Source organism: Myxocyprinus asiaticus, chromosome 41 (assembly GCF_019703515.2).
Source record: "Myxocyprinus asiaticus isolate MX2 ecotype Aquarium Trade chromosome 41, UBuf_Myxa_2, whole genome shotgun sequence".
Lineage (NCBI taxonomy): Eukaryota > Metazoa > Chordata > Actinopteri > Cypriniformes > Catostomidae > Myxocyprinus > Myxocyprinus asiaticus.
Genome location: NC_059384.1, coordinates 24,567,901 through 24,590,339, shown reverse-complemented (window position 1 = coordinate 24,590,339; position 22,439 = coordinate 24,567,901). Strand labels below are relative to the sequence as shown.

The following is a 22,439-nucleotide window of genomic DNA, read 5'->3' as shown; positions in this document are numbered from 1 at the left end:
AGGCGTTCCAAGAGTGCTGATAACTCACACCATCAGCACTGGGACGCTTTACTGTTTGTATCATTCCACTTGTGTTCGTGGCATTCCAAACTAATGTGTAACAGCAGTGCAAATGTCTAAAAGCAGATAGATGTGTACATTTTCATTCATCCTTGTGACAGTAAAGATTTGAGCCAGCAGGTGGTGACAAAAGACCGTCTGTTGTGTGTGCTATGAGCAAGTTGAGCTGACATTGACAAAATGCCTCAGTCAGTGTGCAAGATTCTTTGAAGTCATCCGGAATTGTCGCTTGGATTATTGCTACACTATAGCTGAGAAATAGAGTTAAACTAACAGCTTCTGCATTACAGCCGATCACAGCTGAGAGCTGCGACAGATGGAGTAATCAAACACACTCAGGGCGCCTACCTGATACAGGTTTCTGAGTTGGGAGAAGATGTCAAATTTCAACATGGCGGAGATGAGACTTTCTGTGTCAGTGTCAAAATAAGAGTTCCCAAGAAATATACAAGAATGAAATTGGTGTGCTACATGTTTTCTCTCCGACAACAAAACACTTGAAAGTGAGTGTAATACTCATAGGATAATTCCGATAGCACGTTTGGCAGCATCATTCCACGATCAAAGCTAAGGAATAGAGCTACAGCTGAGGAATAGAGTTAAACTAACAGCTGAAGCATTACTGTTCATCACTGCAACAGATGCAGGTAATCACATCCTCAGTCTCTCTCTCTCTCTCTCTTTCTCTCTCTGTCTCTCTCTCTCTCTCTCATACACACACTTCCTTTTTTATCCAATAACTTGTTACAAACAGCCCAAGCTGTTGTTACTAGTTCTAAAGTGTAGTTTTAGAAATAGTAATGGAGGCTTGGGCACATATTTCGAACTAGCAAGGGTGATAGACAAGTTTCTGAACACCTAATAGGCATTGTTGTCATCTTTTTGTCAACTGTTCTGAAATAAATATATAAATAATGATAATACAGTAAACAATTTTTTTTTAATTTTTTTTTTTATAATATCATAGGTTATGACCTCTTTATATAAAAATAAAGAGTGTATTGAATAAATTCTCTCAGAAAGGGAAACCCATATCTCATTGTACTTGACAATATTTTGTTCGGTGTTAAGTCATTTGTTTGTGTTTTAATGTTGATTTATGACCATATATTCAGCATGGAATTCATTTGATCTTTTGGTATTTTCAACACAGGGAGTAGCATCAGTAAAGGCAACTTCATTTTGAGAGACTATAACTCACCCTTATCACCTCTGTGTCACTGTCAAAGTCCACAAAGCTTGAACCTGAGCCATCAATGCTATCCTGCATATGAAAAAAAGCACAGTGAGTTCATCTTAAACTAACATTCTGGAATTTTTTAATGTGACACAAAAATAGATTTACCTTAAAGGTAAAGTGTATAATTTCTGCGCCACTAGTGGCAAGAAACAGAATTACAAATCTATTAATGTTTTCAAACAGATTTCAAACACTCCCCCCTTTTTCCATTGGTGGACCAAACAGATAGTTCGGCCCTAACTCATGCCATTGGTTACCCAATGTTATTATGCCCGGGCAACTAAAAACTGAGTGAAAATCTGTTTGATGCCACCAATGACACAGCAATTACGTACTTTACATAATATATGTATTTTTATTATTGATGTTGTTTTTATCGGATTTTGGATGGAATACATACTGGATACTTAAACGTCCCAAGACGCCCTGGTGGTCCGGGTGGTCCAGGTGGCCCTGGGAGGCCCACCCCAGGATCGCCCTATATAACAAAGACAAGTGAGAAGACAGTAGATAGATTACTGTGATTGTGCAAAAGGCTTTCTTAGGTATGACCCAATATATGTTTCTAGAAGCAAAACATGTAATAGACAAATATTGTGCCCAAGTGTCACACCTTGTCTCCTTTGGGACCTAGATCGCCAGGAAGGCCCGGAAATCCCTGAGGTCCAACCTCTCCCTGTATGTGACAAAGAGAAAGAAAAGGACAACACAAACGTTCAAGATCATTCATGCTAGATTGTTCCAAAGGAAAACACTAGGTTTTCACCCGAAGTACTGCTATACACACTCCCTCTCTCACCCTCACACACACACACACATGAACCCCATATGTGCGCCGTGCACTCTCAGATCTAAAAGAAGAAAAGCGCGGTCACAACCCCTGGATGGTGGTTTAATCAGGCGTACAGGTGCGCCAACAGGTGCTCTCATTTCCCACTCAAACACAGAGGCAGATGAAAGGCTCACACAGCACTGCGGTCTTTCTCTGCTTGCTAACAGCCTGCTCCCCAATTTGCCGGCCATGCCTCACAAATAATGAGGCTGCATACAGCATCAATTCGTGTTACAAAAATATCTCCATGTATTTTCTCTTCTATGCGGTCTATAGACTGGCTCTGCTGTGCACATGTGGGGGAACTGTCCAGAGGGAGTGGGTTTGGACGGGCAAGCCGTGAGTAAGCCATTGCAGCATTAAAATATACTACTGTCTATAGTATGCAAAAAAAGAGTATAAAATCGTAAAAGCTGCAATTTGGTATAAAACGATAGGGTGGTGCGTAGAGGGCTCAGTGTTGATTTTAAGTCTGGTCTGTTGCTGGTTTTAAGTTTGGTTTGGACATGCTCATGGGACATAATATGTACACTTCTTGCACATTTCCATATCTGTTTTTGAGGTCAGCAGCTTACATATTGTATGTACTGTATATGTCTATATATATTGTTTTTTTTATTATTTTTTATTTTTTTTGCCATGCAGTTTGATTTAACTTCCCCAGAGTTCAGTAAAAAAAAAAAAAAAAAAAAAAATTAATAAAACTTATCCATGGGGGAAGTTTTCAAAAGGGCTATTTCAGTTACTCAAACATTTTGAATCAGAAGTTCAATTGCATAAAAGTGCGTTTTTTCGTGCAGTGTTTTTCTATGACAATTTCAAACACCTCATTTAAAACCTAATCCTATAATATTATATTAGGACATTTTTGTGAGTTCTGTCTTCTAAACTAAAAATACAATATCATTATATTTTTGTAATAACTGTTCAGGTCATAAAACTTTTAATGAGTACTATATTCACTGCCTGAGTAGAAATCCTACAACATCCTTTTATGATGTATGTATATAACTTTGTTAATACTACATTTAATAATTTTTAAATCATATGTTACACATAATAGTATATTTCTACAGCTATAGATTGTGTAGTTAAACATTTCTTGTCCTGTTTGTTTTTCAGTTAGCTTACATTTGGCAAGCTATGTGCCACAGAATTACTGAACCACAATATTACTAAATATTTCACATATTTACACACTTAAAATCATATATGCACACCAGCAATTATGATGGAAAAATAATTGTGTCCTGAGCAGTTTTGAGTACATTTAAGAACATTTAGATAGAACAAACTTTCCAAAAAATATGTCTTTAATGCATAATTGTTTTTTAAAATAAACATGTTCATTATTTATGTGAAGCCAGTCAAGTTATGTTCTTATGTATAGTGCTTTACATAATACACATAGTTTCAAAGCCGCTGCAATAACACGATAGGTTTTTGATCAGGCATTACTACGGTTACCCCTGGGGACTCTATTTCACCGGCCGACTCATTTGATCATGACATAGTTCCTGGCTGTAGAAATTCAACATCACTATATAGCCTTCCAAAGGATTAAAATGTTAGGAAAGTGTGGCTGAAAATTATTTTAACAAAGTTCCTGATCGTGTCAATGTGGGATTATATGTTTTGTTCGGCACATTTCTCTAACTTTGCAAAGTAACTTAAATTGAAAGATGGAGCAGTGCCAACTATATTGGACACGACAGTTATGCTGGTGAGTGACAAATTTAATACTACTGATTCTGACTGATTCTATACATCTGAGTATGTAAGGAATTGCATAGTCAAATGTTTTTTTTATCGTAAAATAAACCATGATCAGGACTCCAATGCAGAGCTGATCGTGCTTATTACATGGTTACTTACCAAAAAATACATAATTGCTTAAGAAATATTGATTTGAGATTTTATTATTTTATTATATATGAAGAAAGCATTGCACGGAGTGCAATGAAAGACAATGATGTCTTATCTGTATCATATTAGCCAGGAAGTCCTGTATTTTGGCTTAAAAAAACATATCGGGATGCAGATGTTCCCATATTTAAGCAGCGAAACAGTCTAGGGCAATCCAGTCTGATCTCATGAAAAGTCGTACATAATTTACGAGTTGGCTATTTCGTATGGTCTCGCACGATGTTGTTTGCATAAACTCGTACGACTTCATAACGTGCAAATTCCCAGATGTCTAATGCGGAAGCACGAGTTCCGCGCACAAGGCGTTAAGGACATACTTATTAATATTGTGCCCTTACCCAAATCCCTTATCTAAACTTAACCAATCAGTAGAGTGTGTAAACATGATAGGAAGCTATTGTGTGTGACAGAAGCAAGTAATTGTGGCGTATTAGATGGAAGCAATGTCCAGCAACATCACTGGCTGCAGTGAAAGTCATGGGAATTCAAACGCGTGCAGTCGCACAATATCATATGAATTAGCCAACATTTAGAAAAGTTGTATGAATCCTGATGATTTTGCCGTGAGAGCGTGTTGGGCAATCCCGTCCCCTGGTTGACTGGCGAACATCCCGTATTTCCCATTACACGGGATGCGTGAACACCTGTGTCATCCATCCAATATAGCTCAGCTGGATACAGATTTATTAACCCTTCACATTCCCAGTTTGTGTTAGTCTGGATTATTTTTACTCTTCACATCTTTATATAGCATTGTTGTATCACCAAATCTTGAAAGCCTAATAATATAAGTCTTAAAGAGCAACAATATGCCGACTTTGTTCAGTTTTTGTGCTTCATAGATGTTAGCCAATCATAACGGGCATGTTCTATATACTGACGTCTTAAAGGGGACAGCACAGAAAACTGTGTGTTTTAGACAGAAGGCAAGAGAGGCAAAAGGTCATTTCATTATTTATTATGACTATTGTTTGTGCAAAAACCTTTTCTAATATTATAAGTTAACCTAAAAAAACTAATAAAGTAAAAAAAAAAAAAAAGAAAGATTAACATGACCACTTTAATAAGATATTTTGTAAAAGATAGCTCTTTTACTTCAGATAGTATTTCATATTTGAAAAATAAATAAATAAAATAAAAAATTATTCCTCTCAAATCTCCCTAAAAAGTATTCCTCTAAAATCTTCCCCAAAGTGGCATGTTGTCCCAAAAGGTCAGCGTTTGTTAAATGAACTGTATCTTTTTTCCTTGGCCATAAAATCGCAAATGTGCATTAGCTTATTTGTGACCAAGACTTTGAGATATGAAGAAATGTGCCTATACAGACTTTAACTTTCTTAAATAAACCTTGAGAAATATTCACTGAAGTAAAATATGTGTGACAACTAGCCCCAATTTTCCTTAAATATAACTTTTTAAATATTTTACTATCCTGCTTGATTTCTCCATTATCCTATACAAAGACTACTGATTTAATAGGCTGCATAAAAGAAGTGAAGAACTACAAGATACTTACAGAGGCTCCATCTTTCCCTGGAACACCCTGAAAAAGAAATAAATAATAATAATAAAAAATTATTCTCATAAACAAGACTGAAAATGCATTTGTGACATGTTATTCATGTACAATTCAATTAGCACAAGGGGGAACAAATGAAATCAATGGGGAATAAATACCAAATTATGGCATGTAAGAGAGAGTGGAGTGATATTTAAGAAGTATATTTCTGTGATAGATAAGTTAACAATGTTATTTCACATACTGTAAAACTTGTGTACTCTTTGTCATGACAAAATTATCCATTTATGATTGATGCTTGCAAAAGATATTTTCATGCAAACAAATGACAAATGTTTTTATTTTTTTCCCTAAAGATTGTGGTTACAGAAAAGCACTTACAATGTAAGTAAATGGGGCCAGTAACTTAAAATACACACTGTTTCAAAACTATAGCCAAAAGATGTAAACATTATATGTGTAAGCATAATTTAATGTAATAAAATCGCTTCCTAACCCTATCTGTGTTATCATCATGACAACATAGTAGTAATATTGGATATAACTTTACACAGATATGGTTAGTAAGTGATTTTATCACACTAAAATCATGTTAACACGCATATTGTTTACGTTTTGTAGCTATACTTTTGAAACAGTGAGTATTTTAACATTTACGAATTGGCCCCATTCACTTTCAGTGTAAGTGCCTCACTGCAACCACAATTTTTTTGAAATATTTTTTTGTGGAAAGCAACATTATGCTACAAATGCTGTCGATTGAGTTTAACTTGCATTGAACCCTGAAAATTATTTTAACATCATGTCATATCATGTCATACAAGCGAAACAATTTATAAAATATACTTTATTGTCTTGCTTGCACTCTGTAAAATTTTACTTATCAAACACAGTGTTGGGGAATTTAAGTTATTGCATAAACAAATCTTTTAACCGTGCAGCGAGGAACTGAACTAATTGGGTATAGTGTGGCTTCACAATGCAACTGAGACTCAAAAATGATGTGAATTAACCACAGACAGATCCAGCCAACCACAATATGATCTTATTTGCTATTTGAGTTGTCATAATAGGTCCATGACTTGAGTGTTTTACAGTCAACAATGTCTTTAATGCATGCCAGTGACATACAGAGCAATAAGCTAGAAAATCAATTACATTTTCCTAAAATTATCAGCAATTACTGTCTAAAGTTTAGAAATTAAATACGGACATCTTTCCCTGGTGCCCCCGGTGGTCCTGTTGGCCCCTGTGGGCCCCTGGGCCCTGGCTCTCCTGTCCCAGAAGAACCCTCCCTAGATGGGCCAGATGGAATGGTGGGACCTGGGGCTCCGGGGGGTCCTGGCGGGCCTGGTAAACCTCTGTCTCCTTTTTCTCCCTTCTGCATGGTAATGACCTGAAACCACCAACATCATGGTCAAAAACAATTATGACAAGAGAAAGTGTATTTTAATATAACAGATGGGAAGACTAAAGAATATCTAGAAACATGGACTGTCACTCACATTTCTGTCTTGAGTGGCTCCCTCTGATCTGATTGGTTCTGCAGTGTGACAGAAAATCAAAAACAAGTATCACTAGACAATCAGAAAAGGAGTAAAGGGGCATTCACACATACAATTACTTGCAGTGTCAATACATCCAGAAGTCTTTTACTGTCAATGAGAGCTGGTGATTTCTAGCGACATGAGCGACAGTGACCATTGGTGATATGATAAAGTTGAGCAGAGATGTAACTACCAGTGGGAGTGAAGTGCCTGATACAGTTGGATACTGCAGTCGACCATTTAATCGCTGTATATGAGAACACTCCTTAATGCTTCTATTTCTGTCCTACTCTAAATAAAATGTGATAAATAAAGTTGTGATTTTGTGGTAACATATAAAAGAAATGCAGACATTGCATAAACAGATAAAAATATCTGTAGCCTCTATGTATGCCTGTAAAGTACACTTTAGGCTGAAAAAACATTATCCGCATTACTGTTCAAATGACAGGTGAAATAAAAGTCAAGCCTGCTGTGAATAAAAAAGAGATGGTTTAAAAAGGAGAAATCCATGGGTACAAGTTATTAAAGTGCTGCTTGAAATAAAAACTATTTTCATAATTCACAATAGTGTATTTTCACAATAGTGTAGCTTTTCCAGTAATAAGCTATATATATACAGTATATAGAAAAGACTTTCACCTTTTTCCTCTTTGATCATTATGTCCTCCCCAGAGCCTTCCTCCAAGTCTTCGTCATCTGTTTCAACCTCGAGTAGTGGAGTTTCAGTAGGGGGCGCTCTCACTGGGGTTGTCTCAATATCCTCTGGCTGAACATAAAACATGAAACATGTAGGTCCAACCAATAATATGAAATAAATTATTTTAGGTCAAGTCTGACAATAACAAAATAAGCCTGTACCAGTTAAAAAAATAAATAAATAAATAAATAAATAAATAAAATAAAAAATAAAAATAGAGTGCAAAATAATAATAAAAATAATGAAAAAGAAATTTATAATAAGAGAACAAGATAATAAGGCGGTTGCCTTTTTTTAAATTGAAAGGCGGGACATCCTTTCTTGCAACTGGCATGTTAAGTGTTGTGATTTCTTCTATTCATTATTCACCAAGTGGCCTAGCCAGAATCCTCTTCACACTGTAAATGAACAAGCATCAGTCACCATTTGCATGTGTGTGTAAATTGAAATCTGTTTCCCCCTGCTGGACAAGGCTGGCAATGTCAGAGCTAAATTGTGAGCAGTATGGGTGGTCTGGACATGTTAATCTGCTAATTATTTGGCTTTACTACAAACCCAGCAATTTGTGTATGGATTTCTGTGTGTTTAGTGTTAATAATCCACACACACAAATTTACATTTATTCATTTGGCAGACGCTTTTATCCAAAGCGACTGACAAAAGAGGAATAATACATCATAAGTGATTCATCTTAAGGACACAGCAGTACGAAAAGTGCTGCATTACAAAGTTTCACTAGCATCAGAATAAAGTGCAGCAAGAATATATATATATATATATTGCATTTAATTATTATTATTTTTTATGAGTGCATGGTTAAGTGCTCATGGAAAAGATGTGTTTTTAGCCGTTTTTTTTAAGACAGAATGTGAGTCTGCTTCATGGATGGAGCTAGGAAGGTTATTCCACCTACGAGGTGCTGTGAAACTGAGAGTCCGGGAAAGTGTTTTGATGCCTATTTGTGTTGGTAGAACAAGACACCGCTCATTAGCCGACCGAGGTTTCTGGTGGGAACGTAGCTCTGCAGAAATTATTTTAGGTACTCTGGAGCAGACACACACACACTAAGCCTGCACATCCCACATAATAAGCTGCTGGCTTGGTAGCTGGATTCCTGCAAGATCATTTTGGCCCCAAAGTAAACTCAAGAGTACAAGACACCATGCTAGCTCTGATAGTGGATGACATCAGCAAGCTACATGACCTGCATGAACTTCAGTGGACCACACAGCAGAAACAATCACTGCAAAACTCTGTAAGAGAGCTCACAGCATTTGTGCTGTTACTGTGGTGTGAACAGGTGCACAATAATCCTAAAGAAAGCTGTGTGTGTGTGTGTGTGTGTGTGTGTGTACTCATATGTGTGTGTCTATGCAGAATGTCATGTGGTGGGCCAGGTTTCAACCTATTCATATTTACAGGTTATATAGAGGAAGCTATAGTGTAACTATTAAATTAATGGAAAAAGGCCAGTACAACTGTCAGTAAAATATTTCTCACTACTGTTACAACTCTCACTAAATATCTCTAGACCTCTAAATCAATATTATATTTAATAATTTTCATCTTAAATCATGAGAAGAGAGAAAATGTCACTGGAAAGTAAATCACAAATAAGATCTCTTTAATATATCTATTGTTTTTCCTTGACAGCAATGAGATCAAATGGAGATCAAATGCAGATTTTTGCATCAGTCTTTTTCTTCTCAGATTTCTCTCCTGAGAAAAAGACTCTATAATGTCACAAACTGTACTAAGATTTGCCAAGATACCAAAGTCTGCAATCAAAAGTCTCACACTCAAACATTTCTTAACAAGTTACCAGAGCTATGCCATCCACATTATAGTACAGGTATGTCAACAATTGTCTCATTTGTTTCTAATCTACATCTGAGATTAAATTGGTATTTAAATGAACGAAGTAACTATTTGCACTAGGTGTAAATGGCACCTGCCACAGTGCGGCTATTTGCACACATTGAAGACAAACTGTGCCCCCAATGTCTCTGCAGTGGCGTGGGGTGTAACAATCGTATTGATGTGTTTTTTTTTCTGTGTGCGAAGACCTAGTTTCAATTCTGCTTTTTGTCCCACTTTTTCCCATCCTTTTTCCTGTCTCCACTCTTAATATTTTCTTTAAAGGGGCTATGTACTTCTGCGACTTCCCTACGTCACTAGGGGGCTCATTAATTCATGACCGCCTCTACAGTGAAAAACATCAATACCTACTTCACATCATCACACCTTTGGCCCCACCCATTGGCACTCGATTTGTAAACAGAGAGAGAGAGATCAGGACAAACAGGCCTAGTGTGGCCTAACTGTTCTTGAACACAAAATTGGACCCATCTGGACTATTCTGAATTAATTTTGTATATAAAAATGCCCTAGAGAAACATCTTTGACTGCTGTCATGTATCTGGCACTGCTTTTAAAAGATGCAGTGTCAAGTTACAACTCTGAAGAGAAGACACCATTTTCTGTCATTCAGCTGCTGTACCTCGTATGTAAACATGCACTATATGGACGTCTTTGACTGTTTTGATGCATTTCTGGCTTCAGTGCACAATGATGCTGTATGTGTGTGGATCTTTTCACTGTGCTTTGGACTATGTATGTGTGGTTTTTCGGCTCATATCAGCATGGATTGTATGTTTTATTTTTGGCTCATATCAGCGTTGATTGCTTGTGAACCAGTCATAATATGATTCAAGCTTTGCAAAGAAATGTTATTGAAGGATAGGGCAGTTAAAAAAACACTACTGGACCCAATCGCAAAACCGTAAGTAAACAGTTTCATTCATGAAAATTTCAAATGTTTGATAGTTTATGGTGCTGAGTGATAACAGTTGTGCTTGAGATGAACAGTTTAATATATTGGGATGCAATGTGTTGGATGTGCATTATTTATAAACCCTGAAATTTAGTATTATAAAGTTGTGGAGCTTGTTCATTCTCTTCAGACTGTGTTTCAAATATGGCTGTATTTGAGGGGCTGCATGATGTTAGCCAATCATATCAGTGCGTGTTTACGTTGAAGTTTTAAGTAGGCGCTTAGGCCAAAACCGAGGGCAAAAGAAAGGGTGGAAAATGTTCATATATTACTAAATTATGACTGTTTTGGTGCCAATTTTTTTTTTTACTTTAATTACATTATCAGTGGACCTCAGGGAAGTTTATAAAACTATAAAATGTCATGACCCCTTTAATATTGCTTATAATAATACATCAAAATGAATATAAAGGTTGATTTCCTTGCAGTTATTTGGTCACGGTGAAGGTCAGGGAGTTGAGAGAAAGGTTTGATCTGGGTCAAATTAACCATGGTTTTACTTTAGTTATATTGTAGTAACCATATTTTTTTTTTTGGCAGAAGCCATAGTTTTGATACAGTTAACCATGGTGTTACTGCAGTACCATGGTGTTAATGTAGTAACCATGTATAATTTTGTGGTTACTATGACTTTACTACAAAATACCCATGGTGATACTATGGTTACTGTAGTAAAACCATGGTTAATTTTTGTAAGGTAAGGTTAGGGTTAGATTTAGGTGTAGGGGCTGGTGTAGGGTGTCTGTGGGACTCTAAATAAACACAATAAACATGCTGCGGTGATGCCACAATACTGTGTGTTACTATTTAATTAGGGGTGTAAAATAGTGTCTGCCACTATTTGCACTTAGTGCAAATAGTCTCTGCCTTAATAAAACTTAGACCTCCAATGAGTCTGTGAGCTATAAAAGTGCAACCTCTGAGAAATAAAATTTCCCTCTGGGATAATACGGTAAATGTAACTTGTTGAATGTGTAGTAGTTACCATGCTATTATAAAAATAATGTCTAAAGGCATAAATTAAAAAGAGAAACCACCTCAAAGAAAAATAAAAAAGCAAAATATAAAGGAGAGACAAGAGAAGGAGAATGTAATCAACATGTTCTCTGTGCTGTCTTCAAAGACTCAAAAAATCAAAGTCGTTTGAGGACAAATCTGACTTCAGAGACCAATGTTCTGACAGGGAGTAAATTGGATCCGGAGATGAATGGGGTCTTATCATTAAAGTAGGGATGAGCTACAAAACACAAAATGTCTTAATGTGTTGGACAGCGGCTGTGGAAATGTTGCTTTCCAAATATTTCTGCCCCATGACCCAGTCCAGTGAGAGCTGCCAGGTAGGGTGACATTGCAGCACATTATAAACAGACTGGCAAACCAGAAAAGTTAAGTGTGTGTGTGTGTGTGTATATGTGTCTGTGTGTCTGTGTGCGTGCATGCGTCCGTGCATGCGTGCGTGCGTGTGTGTGTTTTTGACAAAGAGTAGAATACATGGATTCAAGCATTGCCTTGGCAATTTAGTTTTAAAGGGAACATATAATGGAAAACAGGATTTTTTGAAAATAAAAGAGTTTTATGTATGTAGATCATAAATGTAATCACCCACATTTAAATGTCAGTGCTTATTAAGTCGTTTGGGTATTACACGTTTCACATGCAAACAGGTTAGCCAATCATTACAGATCTTATGCATAGTAGTAATGGAAGACTAACATTTGACTGCTAACAGTGCAAGAAACCTTGACTAAACTTGCAAGTGGATACAATTTAAATGTAATCAATTGTGCATTTGTTTTTAATAGTGTATGTATCTCCATGATGTCGCTTACCATTGTATATTCTCTCTCTTCAACTACTTTCTTCACTTCGTTGTTGGTCTCAGTGTCATCATAGATGTCATCACCGCTGCCATAACCTGATGCCTGAAACATATGCAGTTTAAACCTATTTATCTTTGAAAACTTGTCTGTTCTTGCTTATTTGTTTGTGTATGTGTGTGTACGTGCATGTTTCTGTTTTTACTCAAAACCACATAAAAACACATTCATAAAACTCAAGGTGAAGAGTTTTCCTCATACTGCCAAACTTGTAACATTTAATTCACTGTTAAATGTATTAATCCCTGTGTGGTTTGGAAAAATGCACGATGAAAGCTTTTCACCACATTCCAATGTATCTGTTATTCCATGGCACAACACCAATCTGCAATGTACTACTTTAGCCACTAGAGGGAGTTTTTACTCTACTGTAAAGTCTTCAGCAGGATGCCAAATTCTGTTCAGACCAAAATAGTCAGTTCAGACCATGAGATATTCCCAACAGTCATTGTTGTGATAATGAGTAAATGTTTTAATTCAGAATTAAAGCACTTTTAAAATCCATAGCCAAAACTCCTTTATCTCCTAAAGGGATGGAACTTCACAGTTCTGAGAACCTAAAGAAAAGAGGTACAGCACTCACGTAGGGGTCATCCTCCTCACACTGTTCATTTGGTGCGGTTGGATCCGGTGTCAGCACCAGCTGCTGGATAGAGCCCTGGATAAGAGAGTGAGAAAGAGGTCATACACCAATTTGTGTACATGTTCACTTGTAAATTCTAAATAGCCTGAAACTGATTATCAGATGAATGTGGAAACACAGCCAGTGCAGCTATCAATCACTGTTGCGCAGTATACAACCGCTCCATACCATGCAACATAAAATACGGGGCGCAAAAAAGAACACAAACCAACAAAACTTTCAGCTAGTAATTAATCGTGATTCAGAATCAACCAATTGCAATAACCACTGCTCAGTATCAAGAGCGTAATAAAAGAGTTTAATTCAAATTGACATGACATATAACAACCTGTTTCCCACATGTTCTTATTTCAAAGGTCAAAACATGAATGGTGATCAGTTCTTTTAGTTTGGGAACATGTCATCTGTCCTGCACATTTCAAAGTTTGGGGCTAAAGTTTTCTCAAAGTTCTAACAATTTGTAAGTCCTGATTAACAGAGGCGTGGTTGGCAGAATTGTTGTGCACAGCATCCAGAAGACAAGCACCTGTTTTCCATTCGCTAACACTTTTACACAAATGCAGAGGGTGTGGGAAAGGAAGAAGAAAAAAAGAAAGAAAATGACAGAATTTTCATCCCTTTAATAGTCCACCAAAGCTCTCCATGACCCAGCTCTCCGTGCCAACCACAGTCTGTCAGTGGATTACCAGCTTTCTGACAAATAGGCAGCAGTTTGTGAAACTGGGGAAAATCACATCCAGGACCCTCACTATTAGCACTGGTGCTCCTCAGGAATGCGTTCTCACTCCACAGCTCTTCTCCCTGTACACGAAAGACTGCACTGCAAAGGACCCCTCTGTCAAGCTCCTGAAGTTTGCAGATGACACCACAGTCACTGATCTCATCTGCGACAGTGGATCCCCACTCACCCCTCACCCCTCACCCTCACCATCCTGAACAGCACTGTGGCAGCAGTGGAGTCATTCAAGTTCCTGGGTACCATCTCTTAGGACCTGAAGTGGGACACCCACATAGACTCCATTGTGAAGAAGGCTCAGCAGAGGTTGTACTTCATTTGCCAACTGAGGAAGTTCAACCTGCCACAGGAGCTGCTGACACAGTTCTACTCGGCTGTCATTGAGTCTGTCCTGTAACTGTCTGGTTTGGTTCAGCCACCAAATCAGACAGTCAGGACTGCTGAGAGGATTATTGGTGCCCCCCTGCCCACCCTCAATTCCTCCAGAATGAGGAAATGTGCAGGTAGAATCACTTTGGATCCCACACACCCTGCCCACTCTCTCTTTGAACTGTTGCCCTCTGGCCAGCGCTACAGAGCACTCAGCGCCAGGACAACCAGGCACAAGAACAGATTGTACCCTCAGTCCAGTTACCAAATGAACAATTAACTGCCTCAGGACCCCCCATAGTGCAATAATGTATAAATATGTAACGTACATATGTAAATTCACTCATATTTGTAGTAACTGTACATACCCCTACCTTGCACATATATTAGCACTTGCACATGTACATACGCCATTCTATGTTATGTCCTATTTTTTGTATGTTTATTTATACTCTTACTTTGTTTTATATTTTGTGTCTCACTGTAATGTTATGTGTGCACTTGCTTTTCTCCTATCTCCAAAAAAATAATTCCTTGTCTACGTGACCACACTTAGCAATAAAGCTCATTCTGATTCGAATTCTGAATAAAAAGCTATAGAACGTGTTAATAAGTAAATATAAAGCAATATTGCAAGCTCTAAAATACATACTAAATAAATACTGTACAAATATACATTAAAGGGATAGTATCTCATCATTTGATCATGCTAATGCTGGCTCAAACTCGTGACTTCTTCTGATATTCCTCTGCTGACCACAAAGAAAGATAATTTGAAGGATGTATGGTGTGTTTGTCCATACAATGTAAGTCAATGAGGTCCAACGTTTTCAAGCTCCAAAAAGGACATAAAGGAAGCATGATCTCTTTGTGTTAGAAACAGACCAAAATGTAAGTCATTATTAAGCTCCTGATGATGTTTGAAGGTTTTGGACCCCATTGACTTACATTAAACGGACAAAAATACATCATACATCCTTTAAATTATCTTCATTTGTGTTCTGCAGATGGAAAAAAGCCATACGAGTTTGAGACGAGTGAGTAAATTGAGGGAATTTTAATTTTTATTCAAAAATAAGAGAGCAGAGTTTGTCAGTGATGCATTACTGCTCCTTTGCAGATGTGTGAAATGAATTGTCATTGTTGTTTAATGAATTAAACAATATGTTAGGGAAAAACACATAGAAAGGAGCAGGAGCTGAAGGAAATCACCAGCTCAATTCTCACCACATGTTCACAGACCTCAAGAATCTATTTTTCGATTAGTCATGTTAATTGAACTGTGGTTCATTCCAGGATGAGTCAGCTATAAGCTATGCTAACACTCCTCCTGAGGCATTCATGCACATGTTGTTTCAGTATGGAGCAAACACATCTGATAACTTCTGTTATCTGTTTCCATGTAAAGTGAGCATTTTTAGTTACAGACTCAATCAGTCTAAATACGTTTGCTCCATGTAACAGGATTTGTTTAAAACTAAGGCACGAGCGTATGGAGGACGAAACCTGCAAATATAATAAATAAATAAATCTGCATCTTCTTGCATATATAAATAATTAAATGTGTGAGGAGATATGCAAATAATAAAATAAATAAATAAATGCACGACCAATGCAAAAATAATATAATATAAAACAAAAAAATGGTTGGGGAAATGCAAAAATGTTAAAGGAAATGCAACACTGAAAGTTGATTTTTAATTCTACATTTCAATATTTCTTTAATCATTAATTGATTTCTAGCTACATATTTATTTTTTCTACACGCAAGGAGATCCTTTGCTCAACTTAATTGATTGTGAAAATTAGGTAATGTCACTATTAATGTCATAGTCAAGCGAAGCACTTTTTTAGAATGATTAGCCAAAGGTGTCATAAATTCCGCCTACTGATGTTTGATTGACATCCTCTCATTAGCATGTTGCGTGGAGGAAAAATAAATACGGAACTGCATACAAGAAACAGATGAATGATGAAAGATTTAATTGAAAATCAACTCTCAATTTTGCATTACCCCAACCATTTATTTGTTTCTTTTTATTTATTTATTTATTGTATTCTTTTTGCATTGATTGGTGCATTTATTTATATAATTATTAGTATATCTCCTCACACATTTTATTATTTATTATATGCAAGAATATGCAGATTTATTTCTTTATTTATGAATTTATTTACTTATTATTTTTGCAGGTTTCGTCCTTCATACAAGTGCTGTCCATAAAAATTACATTGATGATAACCTGAAAGTTTCCTTTCATTGAAAAACATACAAAAATGCATTCCAAGTGGCAGGATGTTATATTTGTACAGTAGTATTGCTTAAATCTGTGGCATGTTGAAGACTATTTGTCCCTACAGACGGACTGCAGCTGTAACCGGCCTCGTCTTCAAAGAGTTGTTTATTCAGCCAGTCAGATAAACAGTCCGCATGTTGACTCAGCATATGCAAATCACAAACACAGTCAACAGACTGACACTGACCACACACATTGACATGTACAGAGACTCCTGACGTATGGTTGCTTTGAACAGATGTGGCAGTTCTGAGCATGTGCTTGTTTGTGTATGTGCACTTTCTTGTGAAGTATTTGTGGGTTTGATTTTATGTGCAACCACTATGACACTGATAAACAAATCTCTCAGAAATGGCCACTACAGTGATTCACTCTAAACAAAGGATGTTTTCCATCCTCTCAGACTACGTCACACATCCAAAGAGAAACATGCAGGATGTTACTGCAATGCAAAACACAGAAAAGCCTGAGAGAAAATTCCCTAAAGAAATTTGTTTCCACCACCATGATTCTGAAAAATTAAAACTCATGTCGTTCCAAACCTATATGACTTATAATTTTGAAGAATTGCACTGGTTGTTTTTTTTTTCTTCATACAGCTGCAAAAACGGACATAAAAGCACATAAAAAGTATAATAAAGGTATCATAAAAGTAGTCCATATGACTTGTTTTTGTGAGGAACAGACCGAAATTTAAGTAGTTATTCACTGATAATTTTCAAATCCAGTAAGCTGTTAACCTCTATGACCTAAAAGTAGAGGGCATCTTCCAAGACTGTTAAAAGAACAATACATAGCTATTACAATGTAAAGATGTTATTTTTTAAGTTATTATTATAATTTTTTTTTTTTTTTAAAGAGACGCACATAGAACCTACTTAACTCAAAAACCTATATAACAGTTGCTTACAGTTATTTAAAAAAAGAGGCAACAAATGAGCTCTGAGCATCAGGGCCATCACCACAATGTACATTGAGGGGAACAAGTCCCTCCCAATAATCAGATATGACCAGATTGTCTTTTAGCTTGCTCAGTGGTCTAAAGCCCCGTTCGCACTGCCAGCGACAGCGCGCGAGACTAGGATTGCCACCCATCCCATAAAATACGGGATCGTCCCGTATTTAAATATAAAATTATACGTCCCATATCGAATCATTACGGGACGCGATTTGTCCCATATTTAAGCTGTTCAGATGCCGTCACGGTGAAATTGTTCCAGATCACTAATTTAACATTGATATAAGTTGGAAAATATGCCTATGGTGGGTAAATGACCATCCAAAAAGTCCACAAATGGTGCTAAATCTGTGAATTTTTTTTCTATATAAATGTTCAATAAGATCAAACAATGTATGAATACAATCACTGAGTCATAAAGACAAGTACAGGTGAAGGAAGAAAAATAATACTTATAAACCAACCAAAATGTATACATAAATAAGATAAAGGAGACAAATAATCGAAAAGATAAAAATAAATATATTGTTAACATATAAAAGATGTTAAAAATGTATTTAGTCAGGGGTCAGGAACATTCTAATTTCTGCATATAAGAAAGGGTATACAATTATTATTAATAACGCATATCAACTCAACACATTTATTGCTAAAACTGTGGAGGATTATTATTATTATTGCTAAAACTCGCGAGCGACTACCAATGATAGTGAAGACAGCAGAGCTCACGTCATCTGTCTCCTAGGAGAATGGAAACGAGTTCAGGCAAGACGGAGGAGAAGTTTCAGCATCGTGAGGGATTTTTACTTGTCTGTAACCACATGCATGGATATAATAAAACAATGATGCATGGAAAAACGTGTCAGAAACGGTCTGCATTTCGAGTGAGTTTGATTCATTCATTCATGATAGATTGATTGATCATCTTGTAAATGATTTATATTGATAGATTGGTCATCTTGTTAATGATTTAATGTACTGAACACTGCTGCATGTTTTATAAAAGACTGTACACTGCAGAATGTACAGTTTTAGAGACAAGAGAACTGATTCCTTGTGAAATTGTAATAATACCTTAATTTTACCGGTATTAGGTCTCATCCGTGTCATGCCCCCAGCTACACAGATCGCAGAGTCTAGCGACACCAAGCCAAAAAGTCGGTGGCAGAGTGAACGGGGCTTAAGCGGGAACCTCCTGAATTATTCCAGCGCCACGCATCAGCAAGCAGTTCAGGTTAAGAATGTTAGTGTCATGTAATATGTAACTAACTAAACATGAAATATTTGCCCACTATTTTATGATTGAAATGTTGTACTGACCGACCAAGGTGCAAATTATTCACCATTTGGCAAAATGCACTGTTTTGAATTGACAATGTCATGTACAGTACGTGATTTGTATGGAAAACATTAACAGAGTAGTTTTCAGCATATCAGGCTTAAGACAAAGAGTGAATGTGTGTATATTATGAATGAATGTGGTAATCTGAAAATGACCTATAAAACACAAAGTAGGACATGGTAAGACCTGTGACTTGTGGCCTCCATTGTGTTTTTAGGTTGTGGCAAGGACAGTATAATATATTTTTAATGCAAATATTATTAGGTAATACTTTAAAATCAATTTAAGATTTTCAAAATAATTTCTTTATGTCTTTAATTAATTCTGAATTATGAACAGCATCTCCTAAGGGTCTACCATTTTATTTTAAGTATGTCTTTGCCACCAGTTAAAGGAGTAGTTCACCTAAAATGTCAAATTTACTTTTACTCACTCATTTACTCACTCTTATGTTGTTCAAAACCTATGTGCTAGGTTTTTTCTTGTAATATAAAACTAGACATTTTAAGCAGCCCTATTCCAACAGTTTATAGTGAGCAGAAGCTTTCAAGCTTTAAAAAGGACAAATAACATAAAGCACTATTAAAGGTTCAGTGTAAATACATCATAACAGTAGTCCATATGACAAGTGCACTATATTCCAAGGTTTCTGGGGCCACACAACAACTATGTGTTGTATGGACTACTTTTATGGTATTTTAATAATTATTTTTTTTCTTCTCTTTGGACCTTGACAGCAACTGTTTTTGTATGGAAAAGAGCAGCGTTAGGATTCTTGAAGAAAATATTTTACTGGGGGGAAAAACACAATGAGGGATAACTTGAGGGTAATTTATTATAATTTCAATGATATTTTTTTTTTAAATGAATAAATGTGCATAATGTATTGATGCTGCAATGTATGATGAGAAGAAAAAAAAAATCTTATCAAACCAGAAAGATTGTTCAATAAGGAAGGTCTAACATGTGTTTGTATGTAAATTCAAAGTATCTCACATATCTGTGGCTTAAAAATACTGATCTCGGTTTCTAAAGTGAGTATGCGCATGGTAGTCAGTTGCTCTCAACACACTTTATAAAGGCTTGTTATGTGGACAATGTAATGTTTGTTAGTATAAACAAATTGTTGGCTGAACTAGCAGTTGTAAGTCAAAGTACCTTGTTGCATAATATTGTGTGGAACTAACTCAAAACTGCTAAGCATGACAATTAATTGGTGGATTTTTCCATTGTGCTACATGAATAATGTCCAGGGTTTAATGAAATAAACGAGTTTCAGCTGAGTTTCAGCACAGGAAATACAGTTGGGGCCAAAATACTGCATCAGAGCTATGAAATGATGGCAGCCACAGCCACTACAGTTTGATCTACAAAGTTGAAGAGTAGGCCAAAACCTGTTCTCTGTCTCTCTGTGTATGAAGGGAGAGGCAACGCTGCCTCTTGGCATCTGCACTTAACTACAGCGAGACAGCAGTGTTTTTTGAGTGCTTATGCTGTTATGTGTGGCCTGGTTACTCAACATGGCAAAGAAAGATATAAAGGCCCATATAAGAGCCACTGGGATAGCTCCGATGCTGGTGCATGACGTCAACCAATTCAGTGTGAGCAGTGGCATTTTGTTTCCAATTGAAACAACTGTTATGTATTAGGTTGACTTGCAAGCAGGACTTTTGACTATTGGCATGAAGTCTGATGCATATTGTAAGCTGTTTCTGGCCAAGAAAGGCCCACTTTGACAGGAAAGGGCTGTCTCCTACAGTACGTCCAACCACAGTAAATGGTTTAAAGTGAGGAACGAGCCAATGAAATACAGAACAAGGTGAGAAACAGAGCAATATTTAGTAATTTTTTTAAATAATTTTTTTTCCCATAAATCTCCACTTTCACCTTCAAAATGTGAACAAATGTGAAAGTGGAGATTTAAAGTAAAAAATGACTTAAATATTAATCTTTTTCTTACCCACACTTATCATATTGTTTCTGAAGATATGGATTTAACCACTGGAGCCTTATGGATTACTTTTATGGTTCCTTTATGTAATTTTTAGAGATTCAAATGTCTGGTCACAATTTACTTGCACTGTAAGAACCAACAGAAGTAAAATATTTTTCTAAAAATCTTTGTCATACACGAAAATACATGAAAGTCATTCACATCTGTGATGGCATGAGGGTGAGTAAATTATTTTGCTGAATTTTGGGTGAACCATCCATTTAATCCATAGGATGCTCTTCTTGAGATTTATTTAAAGATTTAAAAAAAAAAAAAAGAAAGAAATATGGCTATAAAAGACTTTAAATATATTGTATGAGTTTTTTTTGATTACTTTTATGGTACGTTTTGCCCATTTTGCGGAATCAAGTAATCAGTAAAGGAAGTTAAATGACTTAAAGCTGCTATAGCAAGCTGCCCCCTCTGTTGGTCAAAATAAACAACACATGGTAAACCTTGTTGCCGGTAGTCTTCAATAGGGGCTTTCTTGCCATGTATTTTCACTTTGCGGACTGTTTTGAACACGCAGTAAAAACGGGGACATTTCCGAGGACAGCTCCAGTCAAAAACAGTTTTGACAGACCGTCAAAAACCGGGACTGTCTCCGGAAAACGGGGACATCTGATCACCCTAATAGTGAGTAAATGGTAACTGAATTTTCCTTTTTGGGTGAACTATCCCTTTAAAAGGCATGTTAAAGAGTGAACAAAGAGAAAAAAAATACATTTATGTACTTAAGAAACTACATAGGCGAAACGTCTCCAAAGTTTCCCCTTAAGTAAAAAAAAAATAAAAAATAAAAAATTCATTCATTCATTCATAAGAAAGCAAGTTTCAGTCTTTCAGTCTCCAATTATGTAAGGCAGCCACGTTGTCAGTCTTGAGGCGAGGCTAATGTTGTCCAATATTGTTCAGAACAAGAACGACTCACAAATCAATGTCTTGGCTTCTATGCTGTTAGCGATGACGACTTATATGGAACATCTGTGTTGTGACGTATGTTAAACTGCATATGTTGCATGTAAAAAAAAAGGTTAATTTTTATTATTTATATCTAAAGAACTATGATTGGTTTAAAGACAATCAGTGTCATATATGTGGTTAAATACTACCATATGCACAGATTCATAAGAAAAGGAACGTTAATAAATCATGGATAATGTGTTAATTCGTGTGTTTGATAATGTGCAGAGAATAGGATTGCTGTGTGGAAATCGTTGCTGAGGTTCAGTCTACAGAAAAACACCCCAGACATAAGTTAGCCTGTGAAGAGGTTAGCCCTATTAAGAGGTTCAACTAAAACCAAAGTATCTAAACACTCATTTTAACATGTTTATGTTACCCACAGCTGGGTTCTTAGTGATATTAAATAGATATCCACAAAGGCCTTTAAATGATCACAGACCACAAAACTCATAGCACACATTCACATGTTGTATTAGTACTAACAGATACAAATTAACAGTATTAAATGCACAGACATTACTGATTTAGAGCAGTCTAGAAACACAATCAAAAAAACACTACAGCTCTGTTCTAAAACTTGAGCTGCCTACCTAGACAGCAT

The 22,439-nt window shown here is 36.4% G+C and overlaps 1 protein-coding gene across 3 annotated transcripts in view; it reads right to left on the bottom strand.

Annotated features, from left to right (window-relative positions):
- LOC127431763 (collagen alpha-1(XV) chain-like) overlaps positions 1-22,439 on the bottom strand; it is a 132,659-nt gene that overhangs the window by 57,124 nt on the left and 53,096 nt on the right. For all 3 annotated transcript variants that reach the window (XM_051682295.1, XM_051682294.1, XM_051682296.1), the window contains exons 4-12: positions 13,118-13,192; positions 12,487-12,579; positions 7,767-7,893; positions 7,083-7,120; positions 6,791-6,973; positions 5,575-5,601; positions 1,914-1,976; positions 1,701-1,778; positions 1,262-1,324 (exon numbers count right to left, since the gene is read on the bottom strand). In XM_051682295.1, the coding sequence (XP_051538255.1) occupies positions 1,262-1,324; positions 1,701-1,778; positions 1,914-1,976; positions 5,575-5,601; positions 6,791-6,973; positions 7,083-7,120; positions 7,767-7,893; positions 12,487-12,579; positions 13,118-13,192 (747 nt within the window). The remainder of the gene's footprint in view (positions 1-1,261; positions 1,325-1,700; positions 1,779-1,913; positions 1,977-5,574; positions 5,602-6,790; positions 6,974-7,082; positions 7,121-7,766; positions 7,894-12,486; positions 12,580-13,117; positions 13,193-22,439) is intronic.